The sequence below is a fragment of the Rhipicephalus sanguineus genome, chromosome 1, assembly GCF_013339695.2.
Source record: "Rhipicephalus sanguineus isolate Rsan-2018 chromosome 1, BIME_Rsan_1.4, whole genome shotgun sequence".
Lineage (NCBI taxonomy): Eukaryota > Metazoa > Arthropoda > Arachnida > Ixodida > Ixodidae > Rhipicephalus > Rhipicephalus sanguineus.
Genome location: NC_051176.1, coordinates 131,134,708 through 131,150,716, shown reverse-complemented (window position 1 = coordinate 131,150,716; position 16,009 = coordinate 131,134,708). Strand labels below are relative to the sequence as shown.

The window sequence follows — 16,009 nt, the reverse complement described above, 5'->3', positions numbered from 1 at the left end:
CATAATGCAGGCCTGTTGCGATGTTGCCTTCGACTATGTCCACACCCGCAAGCAATTTGGCCAGCCAATTGGGACATTCCAGGTGGGTTATACATCCATACTGCTATATTGGTACACTACAAAATGAGACATGGTCATCGTATTAATAGCTTAGTTGTGTGTCCGTACTGGCAGATTTATGTATCATTGATGCCATCTAGATGTACTTATGACACTGGAGGGAAATAAAGTTGGAAGTTAACAGAGCTTCTAGGTTTATACTCAGGGCAATGCACAACACAATTAGGAAAGGCAGCAGAAGCAGTGAAGAGCACTGGAACCTCTATTTGAAGAGACAGCAAGATAAATTTGCAATGTGAAAAAAAAAAGTGAAGTAAAATTGTCCTGGAAAAGTTACTTTTTTTTCTTAGAGGTCGTGGTGGTTTTCTTACTACAGTATATTCTCGGTAAACAGAACCTGAAGGGACCAGGAAAATATGTGCCATTAAACAGGAGTTTCGTTTACTGAGAGATGAGTAGGGATGCAGAATTCGAGTATGTAACCAATAGTATTAGAGAATTGTTCCACTGGAACAGCAAATCCCTTTTAAGAGATTTTGGCCTACTGTGTTTCTTTTTTTGCCATTTTAACTCTTCATGTACAGTACTCATCTGTTGATTCAACTCCAGTTAATTCGATCTTGACCAAAGGTCCTAGCCAACACCCATACATTTATATGAAACTGCACTTCCGTTATTTTGATCCTTAAAGGGACACTAAAGGCAAATAACAATTTATGTCAGAGTGAAAGCCCAATGTATGACAACTTCTAAAACGGCAATATTATCAACAGCAGTGCCCTACTTACCGAGAAATTGAGCTAAATGTATCACATGATGAGCGCCACGAGTGGGACATTTTCGAAGTGATCCCGATGACGTATGGAAGTCGGCCTACAATAAATCACTGGTAATCAAACTAGCAGCAGTAAAAAAAGAACATTCCGAGCATCAAAAGACGTAATAAAATGCTGTTTGTTCGTTTCCGCTTGATTCATAGAAAAAAGAACCTCCGTGGCGTTGCCATATGGGGAACGGCGCGCGTGGTTCAAAGGTTCCGTTTTCGCCGAACTGCGCCTCGCACGTCTCAGTGGTAGTTTCGGGATCGCGTACTGCTGTGCGTGTTTTGCACGCTCGTGAAAGTCGCTCTGACAGAAAGTTCGACAAAATGCCGCATGCGTGTGATATTGCCGGATGCCCGAATGGTGCACAACGCCAGTGCTGCAGCAAGGAAACCGGTGTGTCTTTTCACTGGGTGCCGCTGAATGAACCCTTACGCTCGAAGTGGCTTAGTGTCATGCCATTGTGCCAGTGTGCTAAACAGTCAAAACCTCTACGTGTGTGCTCGCTGCCCTTTCGTACTGAGGATTACGAGACCAACCGCAAATTGGTGAAGGCTTTGAATGTGCCCATCCGAGCAAGTCTTTGCCGCAGCGCCGTTGTTGCTACTGTGGGTCCCGCTACTTCCGCTCGGCTGCTACTAGTGTCGGCGGCCGCGCAGTAAAAGCGGGCAACATTGGGCACGGCAGCAGTGACGTATGAAAGTCGTATTTTCAGGCGGGAGATTTGAAGCGCGCTAACGCGATGCGGACCACTAAAAACGTGATTTTATTTCAAAATAAGCACTTCCTTGGCACAAAAGCAGCACTACGAGGTTTCTGGACCGCTATTTCAACAATCAACGTCGACTTAATATTTGCCTTTAGTGTCCCTTTAATTAAATGAGCCTTTGCGAGATCTCTAAAACTTGGCTGGTCATCTCACACCACCCTGACACCAATGGTAATCTCAGTAGTGATTCCAATAGCATCAGAACTTGTCTTGGTGGCTTTTGGGTACAGTGAATGCTTCAATCTCATGTCACCTCATGTTAAAAACCTATTTTCAACCTACCGAATAAATGTTTTATTGTGACAGTGGTTGCTCACAGTAGCTGTCAATGTCAACACAAAATCTTTTCTTTTTTTTTTCCATGAAAAGTTGTCCTAAGATTGCTTAGGTGGTCCAATCAGATATACAAAACAAAAACCAAAACCATGCTCACAACAGCCTACTGTCAAAGGCCAGCCTGGTCAGCATCATTGCCATTGCCATCACATGATGGTGACTGTAGGTAGTGACAGAAGAGTTTGCTCTTCAGCATTCGTGTGAATTCTGATGCATGGATCTGTTTTCACCATGTTTTAATTGTTGTAATTGGCAATGACGCAGGTGTTCTAATATATTTCAGCAGCAATTTATTCAACTTCATGTTGAAATGTACAAAATGTGGCTACCCATGTAGTAAGGCCAAGATATTCAGCAGTACACTCTTAAAGGGGTACTGACACCTTTTTTCGAAGGCGAGTTTACTGTGCCATACATATCTCCTTTATGCAGAGACGGCTCTGAGTAAGTGTGAAGCTCAGAAAATGCTGATAAGGTATTTTAATTTGATATTAAAGTCAATTTTTCCATGGCGCACCTACTGTCATCGACACTAGCTTGACGTCAGGCTACAGTACAAATTCTGGTGACTTCACGCAGTAGTCTGGCTAGTTGTGGTGACGTTAGGTACCAAAACTTCCAAGATGGCCGCTTGTGCGTCATCAAAACTTCCAAAATGGCCGCTTGTGCGTAACCAACGGAGCCACGTTGCGGAGCGGCCGTGGAAACGTCACTGTATATTGTGCGAGCACGTGACGAGAAGCTCATACCATGTTGTGACGTCAGGGCACAGTAGGAACCGAAACTAGCTTTTAAAAACGTACTGTAATTACTTTTTCAGGGCGAACTCGCGCTTAGCACTACCTTTTCTAGGCTCTTGAAGGCTTGAACTTTCATTTGACGCAAAAAAACGACAACTGAAAATATTCGTGTCAGTACTCCTTTAAATATAAAAATTAGTAGAAAGCTTAGTAACAGAAATTAGTAGGAAGCAAGCAAAAAGTTAGTAATGGCAGGTATAGTGGGTCTTACAGGCAGTTACCAAATTTTTATTTGCTTTTTAGTACCGCTGGTGCAGTCTAGGTAAATTAGTAATGGCTGCTATCTCATCTTGGCAGAGATGCATTGTGCTGGATGATAGCGCTTCATGTGCAACAAAAATTGACTTGTAGCTTCTTCCATTGTTTTGGAATAATACTTTATGGGCCACGTTGTGTACATGTGTGGATACATTAAGTTAAAGAAATCTACGGCCTCCACTTTAGTTATTCTTGAAAATACATGTATATACATTGACGCAAAATCTGTCGCCCGAAGCTCTGTTTACGTGTATGTTTGAGGGAACTAAAGGTATTTCGCATAGTAGCCTGTTCATTGCGTTTGTGATATGTTGTCCCCCCCCCCGGTTATATTTCTGTATAGTCTATAGGCAAGTTGCTTGCCCCTTGATGTCCTTTGTATATAATAATCATGTGCCATTAAGTAATGAATGCACTGGAGAATGAACAGGTAATTTTGTGCTGCATTTCATTGTTATTTTTTTCTGTACAGAGCTCTTAGAACTGAAGCAGCTGTGACCCAAAGGCTTACACAAGCTGACTTTGATAATGACGTCAAAGGACATTCATAATGCTTCCAAGGTCTCTGAACTGGTAGAGGAGCACCATTAGTTACACAGTAGGCTCTCGTTAATTTAAACTCTAATAATTCAAACTTTGGGTTAATTCAAACAAATCTTTAATTTTTGGTTGGCCCGCTATGTTTTCAATGCATTTTAATACCGTTTAATTCGAACTGCCCCGCTGTACAGGGTCAACCACATCTAAGCTGAACACCTCATTAGTATTCAAACCGGTAAAACTAGAACGTTTCTTATACTTCACGAGTGCAATGCCCGTTAGAGAACGTCTAATCACGGTGTCGACAAACACAGTAATGATTTTCCGAATTATGTATTAAACAACAGCTCCAATGAGGTCTTGAATACTAATGAGGTGTTCAGCTTAAATGTGGACGACTCTGTACATATTCGGTTAATTCAAAATTTTTGCTTGTCAATGCCTAGAAATATCTACTGCCTTTGTTGCTTCTAGCTCAGCATTCGCGTTTTTATGTAACAAACAGATGCAAACAAAGCCAATTGCCTGCCTACAAAATGGCCAAACTAGCGAAACCACGTGCACCAATTGTTTACCGTCTGAGGATAAAAAAAAAAACGAGGCGGTCTGGCCTTGATCTATCGTGTACCGAACACGTTTTGAAGTGACTTGGGAAGGGGCTGCCAGCTGTCACGGGACACAACACAGCTCTTCCCTTCATTACACACGCGTGCACTTGTTGTATAATAAACCACTATGATCGCTAGTGTTTAAAAACTTTGCTGGCAATCATGCAGAGCTCTCTGTGATGTTGCTGCGGCCCTGAGAAACAAACATATCATTGTTAGTTGGCACGTTGCCCTTGTCATATTTATAAAAACTTCTGATAATTGAAAGAAAATCCTGAGGCCCCTTTGAGTTCGAGTTATAGAGAGTCTACTGTAGTTACTACCATTTATTGATAGTCACTGTTACAAAGGCTACCATTACCAACTGCAGTTAGTGACATGGTTGTAACACATGGGACAAGCAGTTAGTAATCTAGTTAGTAGCAGTTGCCTTGCCTGTTGTCAGGCCTTCGAACATTTACAAGCCGTGTTCATGACTTTTATATCAAGTCCATTTCCACATGTTTTCATGCAAATAAATAAACATCTCTGATTGATCAATTATAACAACCTTTCTGTTGTGAAAATATCAGAAAAAAAATTAGGCAAAAATTTATGCAGGTCCAGGTGACTTGTTCAATTTGATGGAGTTGGAGGTTTTTGCAGAATGATCAATTATATGCTATAAAACTGTATTGCATACAGTCCTTATTTTTGTCAATGTAACATGCATTCCCATGAAATAGTATTTCTTTTTTCATGTAATGTTCACATAAGTAAACAAAGTCACATAATTGGAAAACTTGGGTTGGAGAACTTGGGAAATTTTAGTGGGGAACTTGGGAAATTTTACCGCATACACTTGCCTAAAAGCCAACTTGCTCAGACTGACCCAGAGCCCTAGTCAGATCACCTGAGTAAAATTTTGGTTAATTTGAGTAGGAGTGAGCTCAGCTGAGTAGAATTTTAGTGGGTTGGGGCGCATACTCCGTTTCATATGATGTGACCGGCACACAAGAATTTTAACGCAAGAATTTGAGTACAAGAATTTTGTTGCTCTTCTGCTTAGCTCGTGGTCAAGGGTTTGATTCTCAGCCATGGAGGCTGCATTTCGATGGCAGCAAAATGCAAAAACACTGATATGTGTATATGTAGGTGTACATTAAAGAACCCTACAAGATCAGAATTATTTAGACCACTTAACTTCACCATGCTCAAAAGCAACTGTGACATTTTAGGACATTAACCTAAATGTTCTTAATTTCATTTTAATTCATATTCCAGCTCCTGCAAGGCAAGATAGCTGACATGTACACAACACTGAATGCCTGCCGCTCATACCTGTACAGTACAGCCAGAGCTGTGGACCAGGGCCATGTCCTTTCCAAGGTGAGGTGGCCAGTGGTTGTGGTGCATTTTCTGAGCACACAGCTGTATCATTGGAATGTTTGCATTCTTGGGGAATCTTACCAACGTTCAGCTTTAATTTGTAATACAATGGCAGGGAATATAGTTGTGCTAGTGCTATGCCCAAAGTATGCTGTGTGAATAATTTACATCTTGTGTTTCCACATTGCATCTGCATTGTATCCACAATGTCCATGGAGTTGAACAGAAATAACAACATTTTAGTTTCGATCCTTTGCCAGCACCTCTTGAATATTGAAGCTGCCAACTAATCAGCCTATTAGCAACTGACTGCGACTAAAGCTCAGAACAAGCCAAGTCAAGCCAATAAATCGTAAATGCTGCACTTGTGTGGTTTGTCCTTCTAGCCTCGTTCTGCACTTTGAGTGTTGATCTACATGTTAAGCAATGAGACAAGCTTGTTTACACAGTTTCATGTGACAACATTTTGTGCTTGACAAGGGCTGGGAGGGAAGTAGCAGACAATGACTGTTGCTAAGAAGTGTGTGGTCATTCATAAATTGCAGCATAGTTGACATTAATGTATCGCAGGGATGAAATTGCAGTGCATATGTTGACTACAGTAAACCCTCGTTATAACGAAGTCAACAGGACGGCAAAAAGATTCGATATAAGCGGTAATTCGATATACGCGACTGCCCCATAAAAGCTCAGCAAGTACAGCTAAATTAGCCATGACAACTTCGCAGAAGTGGTATTCATTGAAACAAACCTTTATTCACGCACAAAAAAGTCAGTCAGCTGGCTTTGTCGGGTGCTTCGGCTGGGCGCGAGGAGTGCCCGCTCCAGTTTGTTCAGGCAAATTATGAGGTCGTGGTCACCGCCCGCGCACTCCACTCTATTTCGCAACAGACGGAGGATCTCCTGCGTTTGTGCCACTGTTGGTATTTCGCGAGGCTGTTCGTCTAGCGGCTCTTCTTCCTCATCAGGGCCTCCAAGCAAGTCGACTATTTCGGCATCCGTAGCTGGGGCAACGACGGGTACATCTGCGTCAGCCATCGCAAATGATTCAAAGTTGCCTTCCAGATCTCCGCCAACGATGCTGTTCACAGCTTCGTAGAGATCGTCGCAGTCCTCGCAGTCGTCATTAGTGTCTTTTGCATGCGACCGGGAAAATCCGGCATGTGCAAAGCAGTCTGCAATCTTTGCAGGTGCCAGTTCTTTCCATGAATGGCATAGTAAATGCACTGCTCCAAGTAAGTCGATGCTGTATCCCTTGTTGGCATCGTACGCAACGAGCATCCGTTGTAAAGACCTCTTCCGGTATAACTTTCGTGTTGTCTCAATAATGCCTTGGTCCATGGGCTGCAATATCGCGGTCGTATTTGCTGGTAGAAATTCCAAAAGTGATCGCTTGCAGATTTTCAATCTTGCCATGGCTAGGGCAATTGTCGATAACAAGAAGCACACGCCTTTGCTTTGCCCTAAACTTTCGATCGCGCAGGCGCACATACTCTTCGAAAACGGCTGCGGTCATCCAAGCTCGTCTGTTGCTTCTGTATATGCAATCTTTGGGTATCGTTGCGTTGCGGAAGCACCGGGGCTTTGCCGCCTTCCCTAGTATCAGCAAAGGAAGCTTGTCCTCCCCCGTCGCGTTAGCACCGAACAGCACTGTAACGCGTTCTTTGCTTTGCTTGCATCCTGATGAGGTTCCGTCCCGTGTAGTGTACGTGCGCTTTGGCAATATTTTGTAAAAGAATGCCGCCTCGTCCAAGTTGTAAATGTCTCTGTCTTCATACTGCTGAAGTGGGGCGCTCAGCCGATGCTTGCACCATCCGTCCACGACGTCGCGGTCCACGGCTGCACTCTCACCAACGATCGATATTGAAGTCACGCCGTGCCGTCTCTTGAAACGTTCAAGCCAGCCGTTGCTGCACTTAAAATCTTGCTTGCCCATTTGGGTGGCTAGGGCTTCGGCTTTTGCGGTCAATGCAGGCCCATTTACAGGAAGGTTTGCACTTCTAGCGTTTTTCAGCCATTCGAGAAGCGCTCTTTCCACTTCAGGATACATAAAATCACGGTTGCGCTTTCGTTTGGCTGAGAAACTCTTCTCGAAGCCGTCCAGTACGGCATCCTTATTCTTCAGAACAGTTTGATAATGTTGACGGCGGTATTCCGAATTGTCTTGCGATTTCAGACTTCTGCCGGCCTCCTTTTCCACCTCACATATTCAGCTGAACTTCTGCTCCAATGTCAGACACTTCCGTGCGGGCACCGGCGGTGTCATTTTCACTTGACGGTCACTAAAAGCACACACGATGCATACACACAACGCCACGGGTTCACACAAACCTCGCACAACACACGTGCACGAGTGCGTTCCAAACACGGATGGAAAAAACCAAGGGAGCACGCCAAGGCATTGGCTCTGTACTGGTCACGTGGAGCAGCCAGCATGTTTACAAAGAGCGAGTGCCTCCGGCGGTCGCCTCCGTACCGGAGTAGGGCGCGGAGGAGGAGGATAAGATCCGCGCCGCGGAGACTCTCACGCGGCGAAGAATCGGCGCTGCGGTGACTCTCACGCTGTCTGCACTGCCGCGCTTTAGCCCGGCAACGCTAGCGCGAACATTGCTCGCTCAGCGCAGAAAAGGCCGCTTGGCGCGGGTCGTGGACGAAAAAAGCGCGCAGGCACTTCGGCGGCCTGGGCGGTCGCTCGCCCGCTCTTAGCGCCGCCGTGAATACGCATCCGCAACTTGTTACTTCGCATTAAGCAGAGCAAGCTATCGACATGCTTCCAGTAATGCGGTCTAAAATACACGCATTTGGGTCGGGACTACGTGACACTTCGATAAAAGCGATAATTCGAATAAATCGACTTCGTTGTAACGAGGGTTTACTGTACATTATTAGTGTTAACAGCGTGGCAAAGGTCAAGATGTTGGCTGCAATTTTGTTGTGATGCCTTTCACTTTTTATTATCCACTGTTCATGGCTGACTGATCCATCGACAGTGTTGGCAGAGTGTTGCTCTATGGACAAAGCTCGAAAAGCAGGAAAAGAGATAGCATAAGAAAATGCATCTCTGCAAAACTGCAGCCATGGACTGTTTAGGCTGTAAGCAAGTGCACGTGCACACAGCAAGAACTTGGCCCATGTTCCCAGGCAATCACTTTCGAAAGTACCTTGGTATTTAGGATGACTTTCAGCAGACGCGTCGACGAGTGGCGGTATTTCCAGCAATTTGATAAGATAAGGCAGTGTGCTTGGCACTGCACCAGAAATGCCTTCGCTCATATAGATACCGATGAATCTTGCACTGGTTACGCAGAATTTGTTACCCCTGAAAGTGACAACTTGAGAATGTGTCACACCTGTTTTTATTCTCCAGCCACTTGTAGAATAATGTGACATATTTTGTAGTGATTGTTATTTTAGGCCTCGATTTTTCACACTTCTAGCCTGAATTGTCAATTGGCAACTGTATTTGTATCAACTCAGTGTGGTAAGCTACCCATAAACAAAATCTTATTCCCTGTTCATCGCTTATACTACTAGTACGCCACGTCTTTGGTGAACCTGAGCCATTGAAGTGCAACATCTTTTGAAAATATGTGCAGGATTGTGCAGGGGTCATCCTATACTGTGCAGAAAAAGCAACTCAAGTGGCTCTAGATGCTATTCAGTGCTTAGGTGAGTTTGTTTGTCTTATTCTGAGTGGAGCATTCTCAATGAGTGCTCAACATTATTTCGACGATTGGGGAAGTGTGTCTGCTTGCAGAAAAGTATAAACACCACAGCACTGTAATAGCAGCCTGTGTGTAGCTTGTTGGTAATTTGATTTTGTTGATGTTATAATTGGGGTGTTCTAAAAACAGTCTGTTCAAGATTCTTTTGCTGAATTACTAACCATAAGTTCGTGTTTTAATCATATTAATATTTCTTTATTTTATGAATTCTCATATTATTTTATGGTCACATTGTGTTCATGAAAAATGCAGCGCTAAGAACTTGTGGTATTAGGATGCTGTTGAAGAGAAGATGCTGGCCTGTCCACCTGGGTATTTTATACACAATCTCCAGGTTGTAAAAAAAAATTACAGTAGAACCCCGCTGTTACGTTCCTCACTGCTGCGTTTTCCCGGCTGTTACGTCGTTTTCCGCCGGTCCGGGCATAGCTCCCATAGGATACAATGTATTGGGAACCCCGCTGTTACGTCGTAACTGTCGTACCGTTCCCGTATGATACGTCGCGAAGTGCGCTCGGAGCCGACCGAGTGACTACCAAAGAGAGCGGCCATGGTGCATTTTCACGCAGCTTGGCCTCGTTTGACCGTAATATTAGCCGCATGAGAGGCGCAAGCAACAGAATCTTTCAATTGATGCAAACAAAAGCATGGCCTTCGAGATTCAAATTGCAAAGATGGCGTCTATGACGTAACTGCTCGCGAAAGCAAGGCCTTCGAGATTGGCATTTACTATTGACATAAGCATAGCCTTTGAGATTTGTATTGCACAAACATGGCGTGTATGACGTAATTGCTTGCGAAAGCAAGGCCTTCGAGATTGGCATTCACTTCTGCCATCGCGTTGGCGTAGACTCATCATCATCGTTATTTGTCGGAGAACGGGAGGAGTTCGAGCTGGTTGGAGCTCGCATGGTCGTGCAAGCGGTTCGCGGTCGGACTCGCCGCGCCGGTCGTGATTGCGTGTGCTTAGTTCTTTCATGCCTACAGCTGTTGGTGTTAAAAAAATCACATACGTTGATTACATTTCTGTGGATGAGGCCGTCCTAAGCTCCGCGTTTCTATCCATCGACTAGATCGCGGCTGAGCGCGTTAATTTTCGTGCTGCTCGTAAGAATTGAAATAAAATGCTGTACCACTAAATATTTTGCCGTTTTTCCTGTTTTTCGGCTCTTACGTACCTCGTCTCTTACGTTTATTTCCTACGGTCCCTTCAAAAATGTATCAGCGGGGTTCTACTGTAAATGTAAGATAAGTTTTAGATTTACTGTCAGTACAGCTGGCAAGAGTATGAAACTTGACATTTGGCATCAGAGACGTGAATATAGCGCTACGGTTCTTGTACCACACAGAGGCATGTTCGGGATTTGATAACGTTGCCTTATGCAAACTGGTTGGAGCATTGAATACTTGACCTATACATGAAAGTTTCGCAAGTGACATTTGTCTTGCAAGCAGCTGTTTAGTTGATTTTCTTTTTTTTTCTTTTTGTAAGTTCCAAATTTCAGAGCAGACAGTACCATATTTGCTCACATAATGGCTGCACTCGTGTAATGATCATACCCCTGAATTTGGTCGCCAAAATTTAAAAATTTTTTTAACCTGGCCTAATGGTCGCACCCTGAGCTTAACGTCATGGCAGCTGCAGTGACGATGTAGTATATTTTCTGCTTTTCGCGGTGATAATTGTCTTTGACCTTTCTTGGTTTTGATGTTTCGGCATGACCTAAAGTTGTTTGTCTGCCGTTGAAGGCCATTGAGACAGGTTGTTCGAGCATGGAGGCAATGCGATTGCCATTCATTGTCCTACATCTGGGTGGAAATCTGGAGTGTTGTCATACATTGACAGGTTTTCGCGCATCCTTAAGGTCAAAAGTAAACATGGCTTATCAGTTGTCCTTTCCATCCCTGTAAAATCTGGCTGGCCGGTGCACACATTTATGCCAAGAAAAAAAATTTTAAAAAAGAAAGCACGAATTCAAAAAGAAGCACACAAAACAGTACATGAGTTGCACTGTTGGCATCATTTATGCCATTCCACTGTCGTGTGGGAAGACATATGTAGGTCAGACTTGGAGATGTAATGACTGTGCCTGGCAGTATGAAATGCCCTTGAAACATGAAGGTAATGTGCATTTACCTGCTCATTGCAAAGATTGCATCTGTGGACTGCAGCTTTGTGAGATGAAATTCAAGGCAGAAGTGTAGACATGTTGGGACGGGGTGAAGTGGAAGCTTATCACATTATTAGAAGGGCACAGGCTGTATAAGCAACAAATCTACCTCTTTAATAGTGTGTATAACTTTTTTCTAGGCTTGTGCGAATAGTAAATTTTAGGTTCGAAGCGAATAGTGATATTGGTCGGATAATTTCGAATCGAATTCGAATAGTATATATCACATATTATAAAGAAAAATGAGCATATCTGTCATGACCCAACCAACCTGCACAACGTTTTTTTTTTAATTGTAACAAGGCATGTGCAAATGTCATTCTTTTTGGTTCAAAGGAAGTGGAAGCAACTTTGAATAGTAGCAGGATTTAGCTTTCGGTATAATGCAAATGATAACCTGAAAAATATGTTACGTTTTAAAATTTACTATACTTGGAGCATATAAGCCGGTATAACAAGTTTTTAAACTTAAAAAATGATGAATCGATGTGACGGTAATGTGTTCATTTAACCTTAAAGGGGTGGTGCCACCAAATTTGTGGCTTGCGCGTTCTTTGCTGTAAGCGTTTCCTATAGCTCCAGGAAGCATGATGCACGCAGCAAGATTCATGTATTCTCGCTAAATAATTTAATATCGCCTTTTGATGTCGACAGCTTTCGGTTTCGGTTTCTGGGCGCCGAGGTTGGGCAGTGACGTAGAAGTGTAGGAGGCTTGGTCACGTGACCACACAAGGCTGTGACGCACTTAGCCAGGAAGCGTTAGAAACGCGGCGAGTGATGTAGCAATCGATGCTTTGCCGGTACTATAGTGAACTAGAATATATTCTAGTTCACCACAGCCGGTGCGTACGTTGCGGAGGTGGCGGAGGTCCGGAGGTCACTCACGTCACTACAGCAGATCTGGTGTGACGTCACTACAACTTTCGTTGCCCTTCCTACAGATCTACGTCAGAGTTGGCGCGCTAGCGATGGGTTTCCATCGGGAGAATGGGCATTTAGGTACGCTTTGGAAGCGAATTAAAATATATTCTAAACGTTTGCTGTGTCCGACCCTTCGTGTGAAGTGTCCTTGCATACGGAGGAAACCCGCAACAGGCTTGTTATAGCCTCGAAATTTGATGGCACCACCCCTTTAAAGTGGGGCTTTCTCTGGAAAGGTGTATTCACGGTATAGCACCCCTTCACTGCAGTGAAACCACCTTTACAAAAGGTTACAAGCGGAGCGTGCGGATTTTTTTTTGGAAAGGTGTATTCACGGTATAACACCCCTGCACTGCAGTGAAACCACCTTTACAGGGGGGTTATAAGCGGACTAATATACACCTATTCGTTCATTTCAAATACTTCGAAATTTTCAATAATTTAAATTTGAATCGAAGCGAATTCGAATACTGTATTATTCGTTCGAATATTCGAAGTGCTCGAATATTCGCACGAGCCTACTTTTTTCCTATGGCATTATGTTAATGTCATAGCCACTGCATGGTTTGGTGCGTGTTTGGTGTCTACCTGCTGTGGCATCGACTCCAAAATAAATCATTTGATGTCAGTGCTCACTCTACACTGTCTTCTCCTTCTTATGAGTTCTTTCTTTTCATCATTGTGCTAAAAATTAGAGCTGTGCGAATAGCAAAATTTTGAGTGCGAAGCGAATTCGAATAGTAAAATGTGAGTGTGAATCGAATCGAATATTTTTAGAATAGTTGTCGAATATTTGTCGAATCTTTTTTAATACTTCGAAGTGAAATTGGAGAAAAAAAGTTGCAGACCATCCCGAAGCATATTCTTATGAGATAGCAACATGAAAGTGTTTCTTTTGGCTAGGTTGGTAAAGCGCTGGACGGTGGTGTTCTCTAGTTGTCTTATCAAGAATGCGGCCAAATTGTATTTATTTACATGATTTCTTGCAACGAATGCGGTGTCGACAACACTTTACATGCAAAAGGAAAAGGCGCTATCTATTTCCTCAACCTCTCCTCCTCCTTCAACTTCTGTGGAGGCCCAACTGATGTGGCGGACAAGGGTGCGCTCCCTTAGAGACCAGAGTTCCTAATCTGCCCCATAGACGTCAATGTGTAAGGACATCTGAAATTTCGGATGCTGAAACTCTTCGGCATCTGATTTTTCGGACTTTCTGCCCAAATTTCAGGCCCAAAACGGCATTAATTAAAGCCTCCACCTCTGCCGCGTCTTATCATCTCGTAGGTTCGAACCATCGCTTTCGTGAATCAATCTGTTTGCGACCGTAGCAGAGTACAAAAGACAGCTTTGCCGCAATGCCAGACTGTGATGGGGTGATGCATACCGAAAATCTGAAGGGGCCACTGACAAAGCGCAAAGCGGCAATGTCTTTACGGATAAGCACTGGAAATGCACAGAGGCGTGATGGCGGCAGGCGTTAAACGCGCCCAACCCTTATGAGAAGCATCTTCAGCTGACTGCTCATTAGTGCATGTGGCCTAGCGCAGTAGTATTCGTGTAACCGAAGCACACCGCGCCGCCGTTCATGCTGCCTCTTTGTGCGAGACTGCTAAGTGCGCCGCACAGACGCGCTGCCTTCATGAATGAAAGCTGGTCCTCGATGGTCCTCCTCCCCCGCCATTTTAAGGAGCGGTGGGGGAGAAGGAGCATCGAGGCACCCTAATGAAAGCAGCTCGCCAGCGCCACACCCGTGTGCGGTCGGGAACGCAGTTGCATGTCATAACTAGGCCTATCAGAACGAACGCTGGGAACGGAATTGCATGTCATAACTAGGCCTATCAGAACGAACGTTGGGAACGGAGTTGCATGTCATAACTAGGCTTATCAGAACGAACGCTTCACGGCAAACGCATGCGTACGGTACAGTAAGTGCCCCGGCAGTGACACTGCGTCAGCTTGGTTAGTGATGTGCTGCACACAACTAGGAACGATCGCCTTGACATGGCAGCAAATGCTGCATATAGGTGGAGATTCGGCGATGCGTGTGCGCAGTCGTTCGCTCTTCCACCACAGTCTTTGTGTTCCGCATCATCGTTTCCGAACGCTCAATGTGAGAGAGCCGTAATCTATTCCGTGCTTTGCTGGTATCAGCGCCGCTCATCACGAGATGCAAATTTGCAATTGGCGTTTGTCACGTAGTTAAGCAGAGTTCACGGCAGGTACTGAATGTATTCACGAGAGCCTGGGCACGCCCCAAAATGCCTCATAAGTGTACTGGGAGGCATTAAAGCTATTTCGGATGTGGCTGTGGCGATTTGACCGCTTCAGCAGTATAAAAAAGCATGAATTTGTTTTTTCTCGTTGCCAGATTTTTCTGACGATTTTGCATTGCCTAGAGAGTCCGAAAAATCGGACGTTGACTGTATTTATCTTCCACAAGTTCGAATAGTGAAATTCCGGTGCGAATAGTATCGAATAGCAAACACTATTAGAAAAATGTTCGAATGTTTGAATATTCGCACACCCCTCCTAAATGCCTTATGTGGATCCTGTTCCAACCCTGTCGTGCAAGTAATTACCGCTGTGCTATATGCGTCACAGTTGCATGCCGGTGCTTCGGTGTGTAGTGTAGGTACCACAGTGGCCACAGAGTGCTGCTGCATGCTGCGACGAGCTTTGAGTCCACTCATTGGCTGAGAACACGGGCTCCGATTGGTACTGTACCTGTAGTTGATGTGCTTCCAAGTTTGTGACAGCCTGAGGCTTTTCTAGAGAGTGAGCAGTGTAATATTCAAAAATGAAATATATATATATATATATATATATATATATATATATATATATATATATATATATATATGCACAAGGGGGCAGGGCAGAGCCCTGTCCCCTTGTGCAGCTTCTAGTATGCTTATGAAGATGAAAGGAGAGAAAAGAAACACCACATCGTGTGTTTGATTACTACCTGTAACTCCTCCTGTGATTCAAGAAGTCAAAAAATGTTTGCGGCAGGAGATTCATGGGGTTATCTGGTTTAATTGTAAGATGATTCTCTGATTGCTTAGAAAGGAATTTTAGGGCCACTTTAAGCACAGGAAACTGGATGGAAAGCTTGCATAGTGGGATAATAGGGAGGTTTCTGTTGAATTTGATTCACTAACAAGCAAATAATACGTCATTGTTTTCTTTGTATAAACAGCCAGCAATACAGGTGTTGTAAGTTTTAAAATTTTTTATGTGGAATCTAGTATACAGTCATTTTCGGATTAAATATTACACAATTACATGGAGTGCATACAGCTGCATTTATGTTCATCCTATGTAACACGGTAATTTCATTCATTGTTTAGGTGTATTTGACCTATATGCCTTAACATTGAATGAAATTACAGTTCTCATTCATGGAGAAGTGTGCTGAAAGAGAAATGGGACATGTGCTAAAATACATTTAAGCATAATTATTTTTATATTCCTTTTATCACAGCCGTACTCATAGGTCGGCAAACTCACTCATGAGTCGACTCACTGAGACTCAGATCGAGCCATGAGTCTGAATCTGAGTGAGTTCGGGTGAGTAATATTTTGGTGAGCTTGAGCCCGAGTGAGTCCGGTTGAGACAAATTTTAGTGAGT

At 43.8% G+C, this 16,009-nt stretch overlaps 1 protein-coding gene across 1 annotated transcript in view; it reads left to right on the top strand.

Moving 5' to 3' along the window:
- LOC119398130 (isovaleryl-CoA dehydrogenase, mitochondrial) overlaps positions 1-16,009 on the top strand; it is a 49,908-nt gene that overhangs the window by 29,828 nt on the left and 4,071 nt on the right. The window contains exons 9-11 of the mRNA XM_037665331.2: positions 1-82; positions 5,456-5,560; positions 9,157-9,229. Coding sequence (XP_037521259.1) covers positions 1-82; positions 5,456-5,560; positions 9,157-9,229 — 260 coding nt within the window. The remainder of the gene's footprint in view (positions 83-5,455; positions 5,561-9,156; positions 9,230-16,009) is intronic.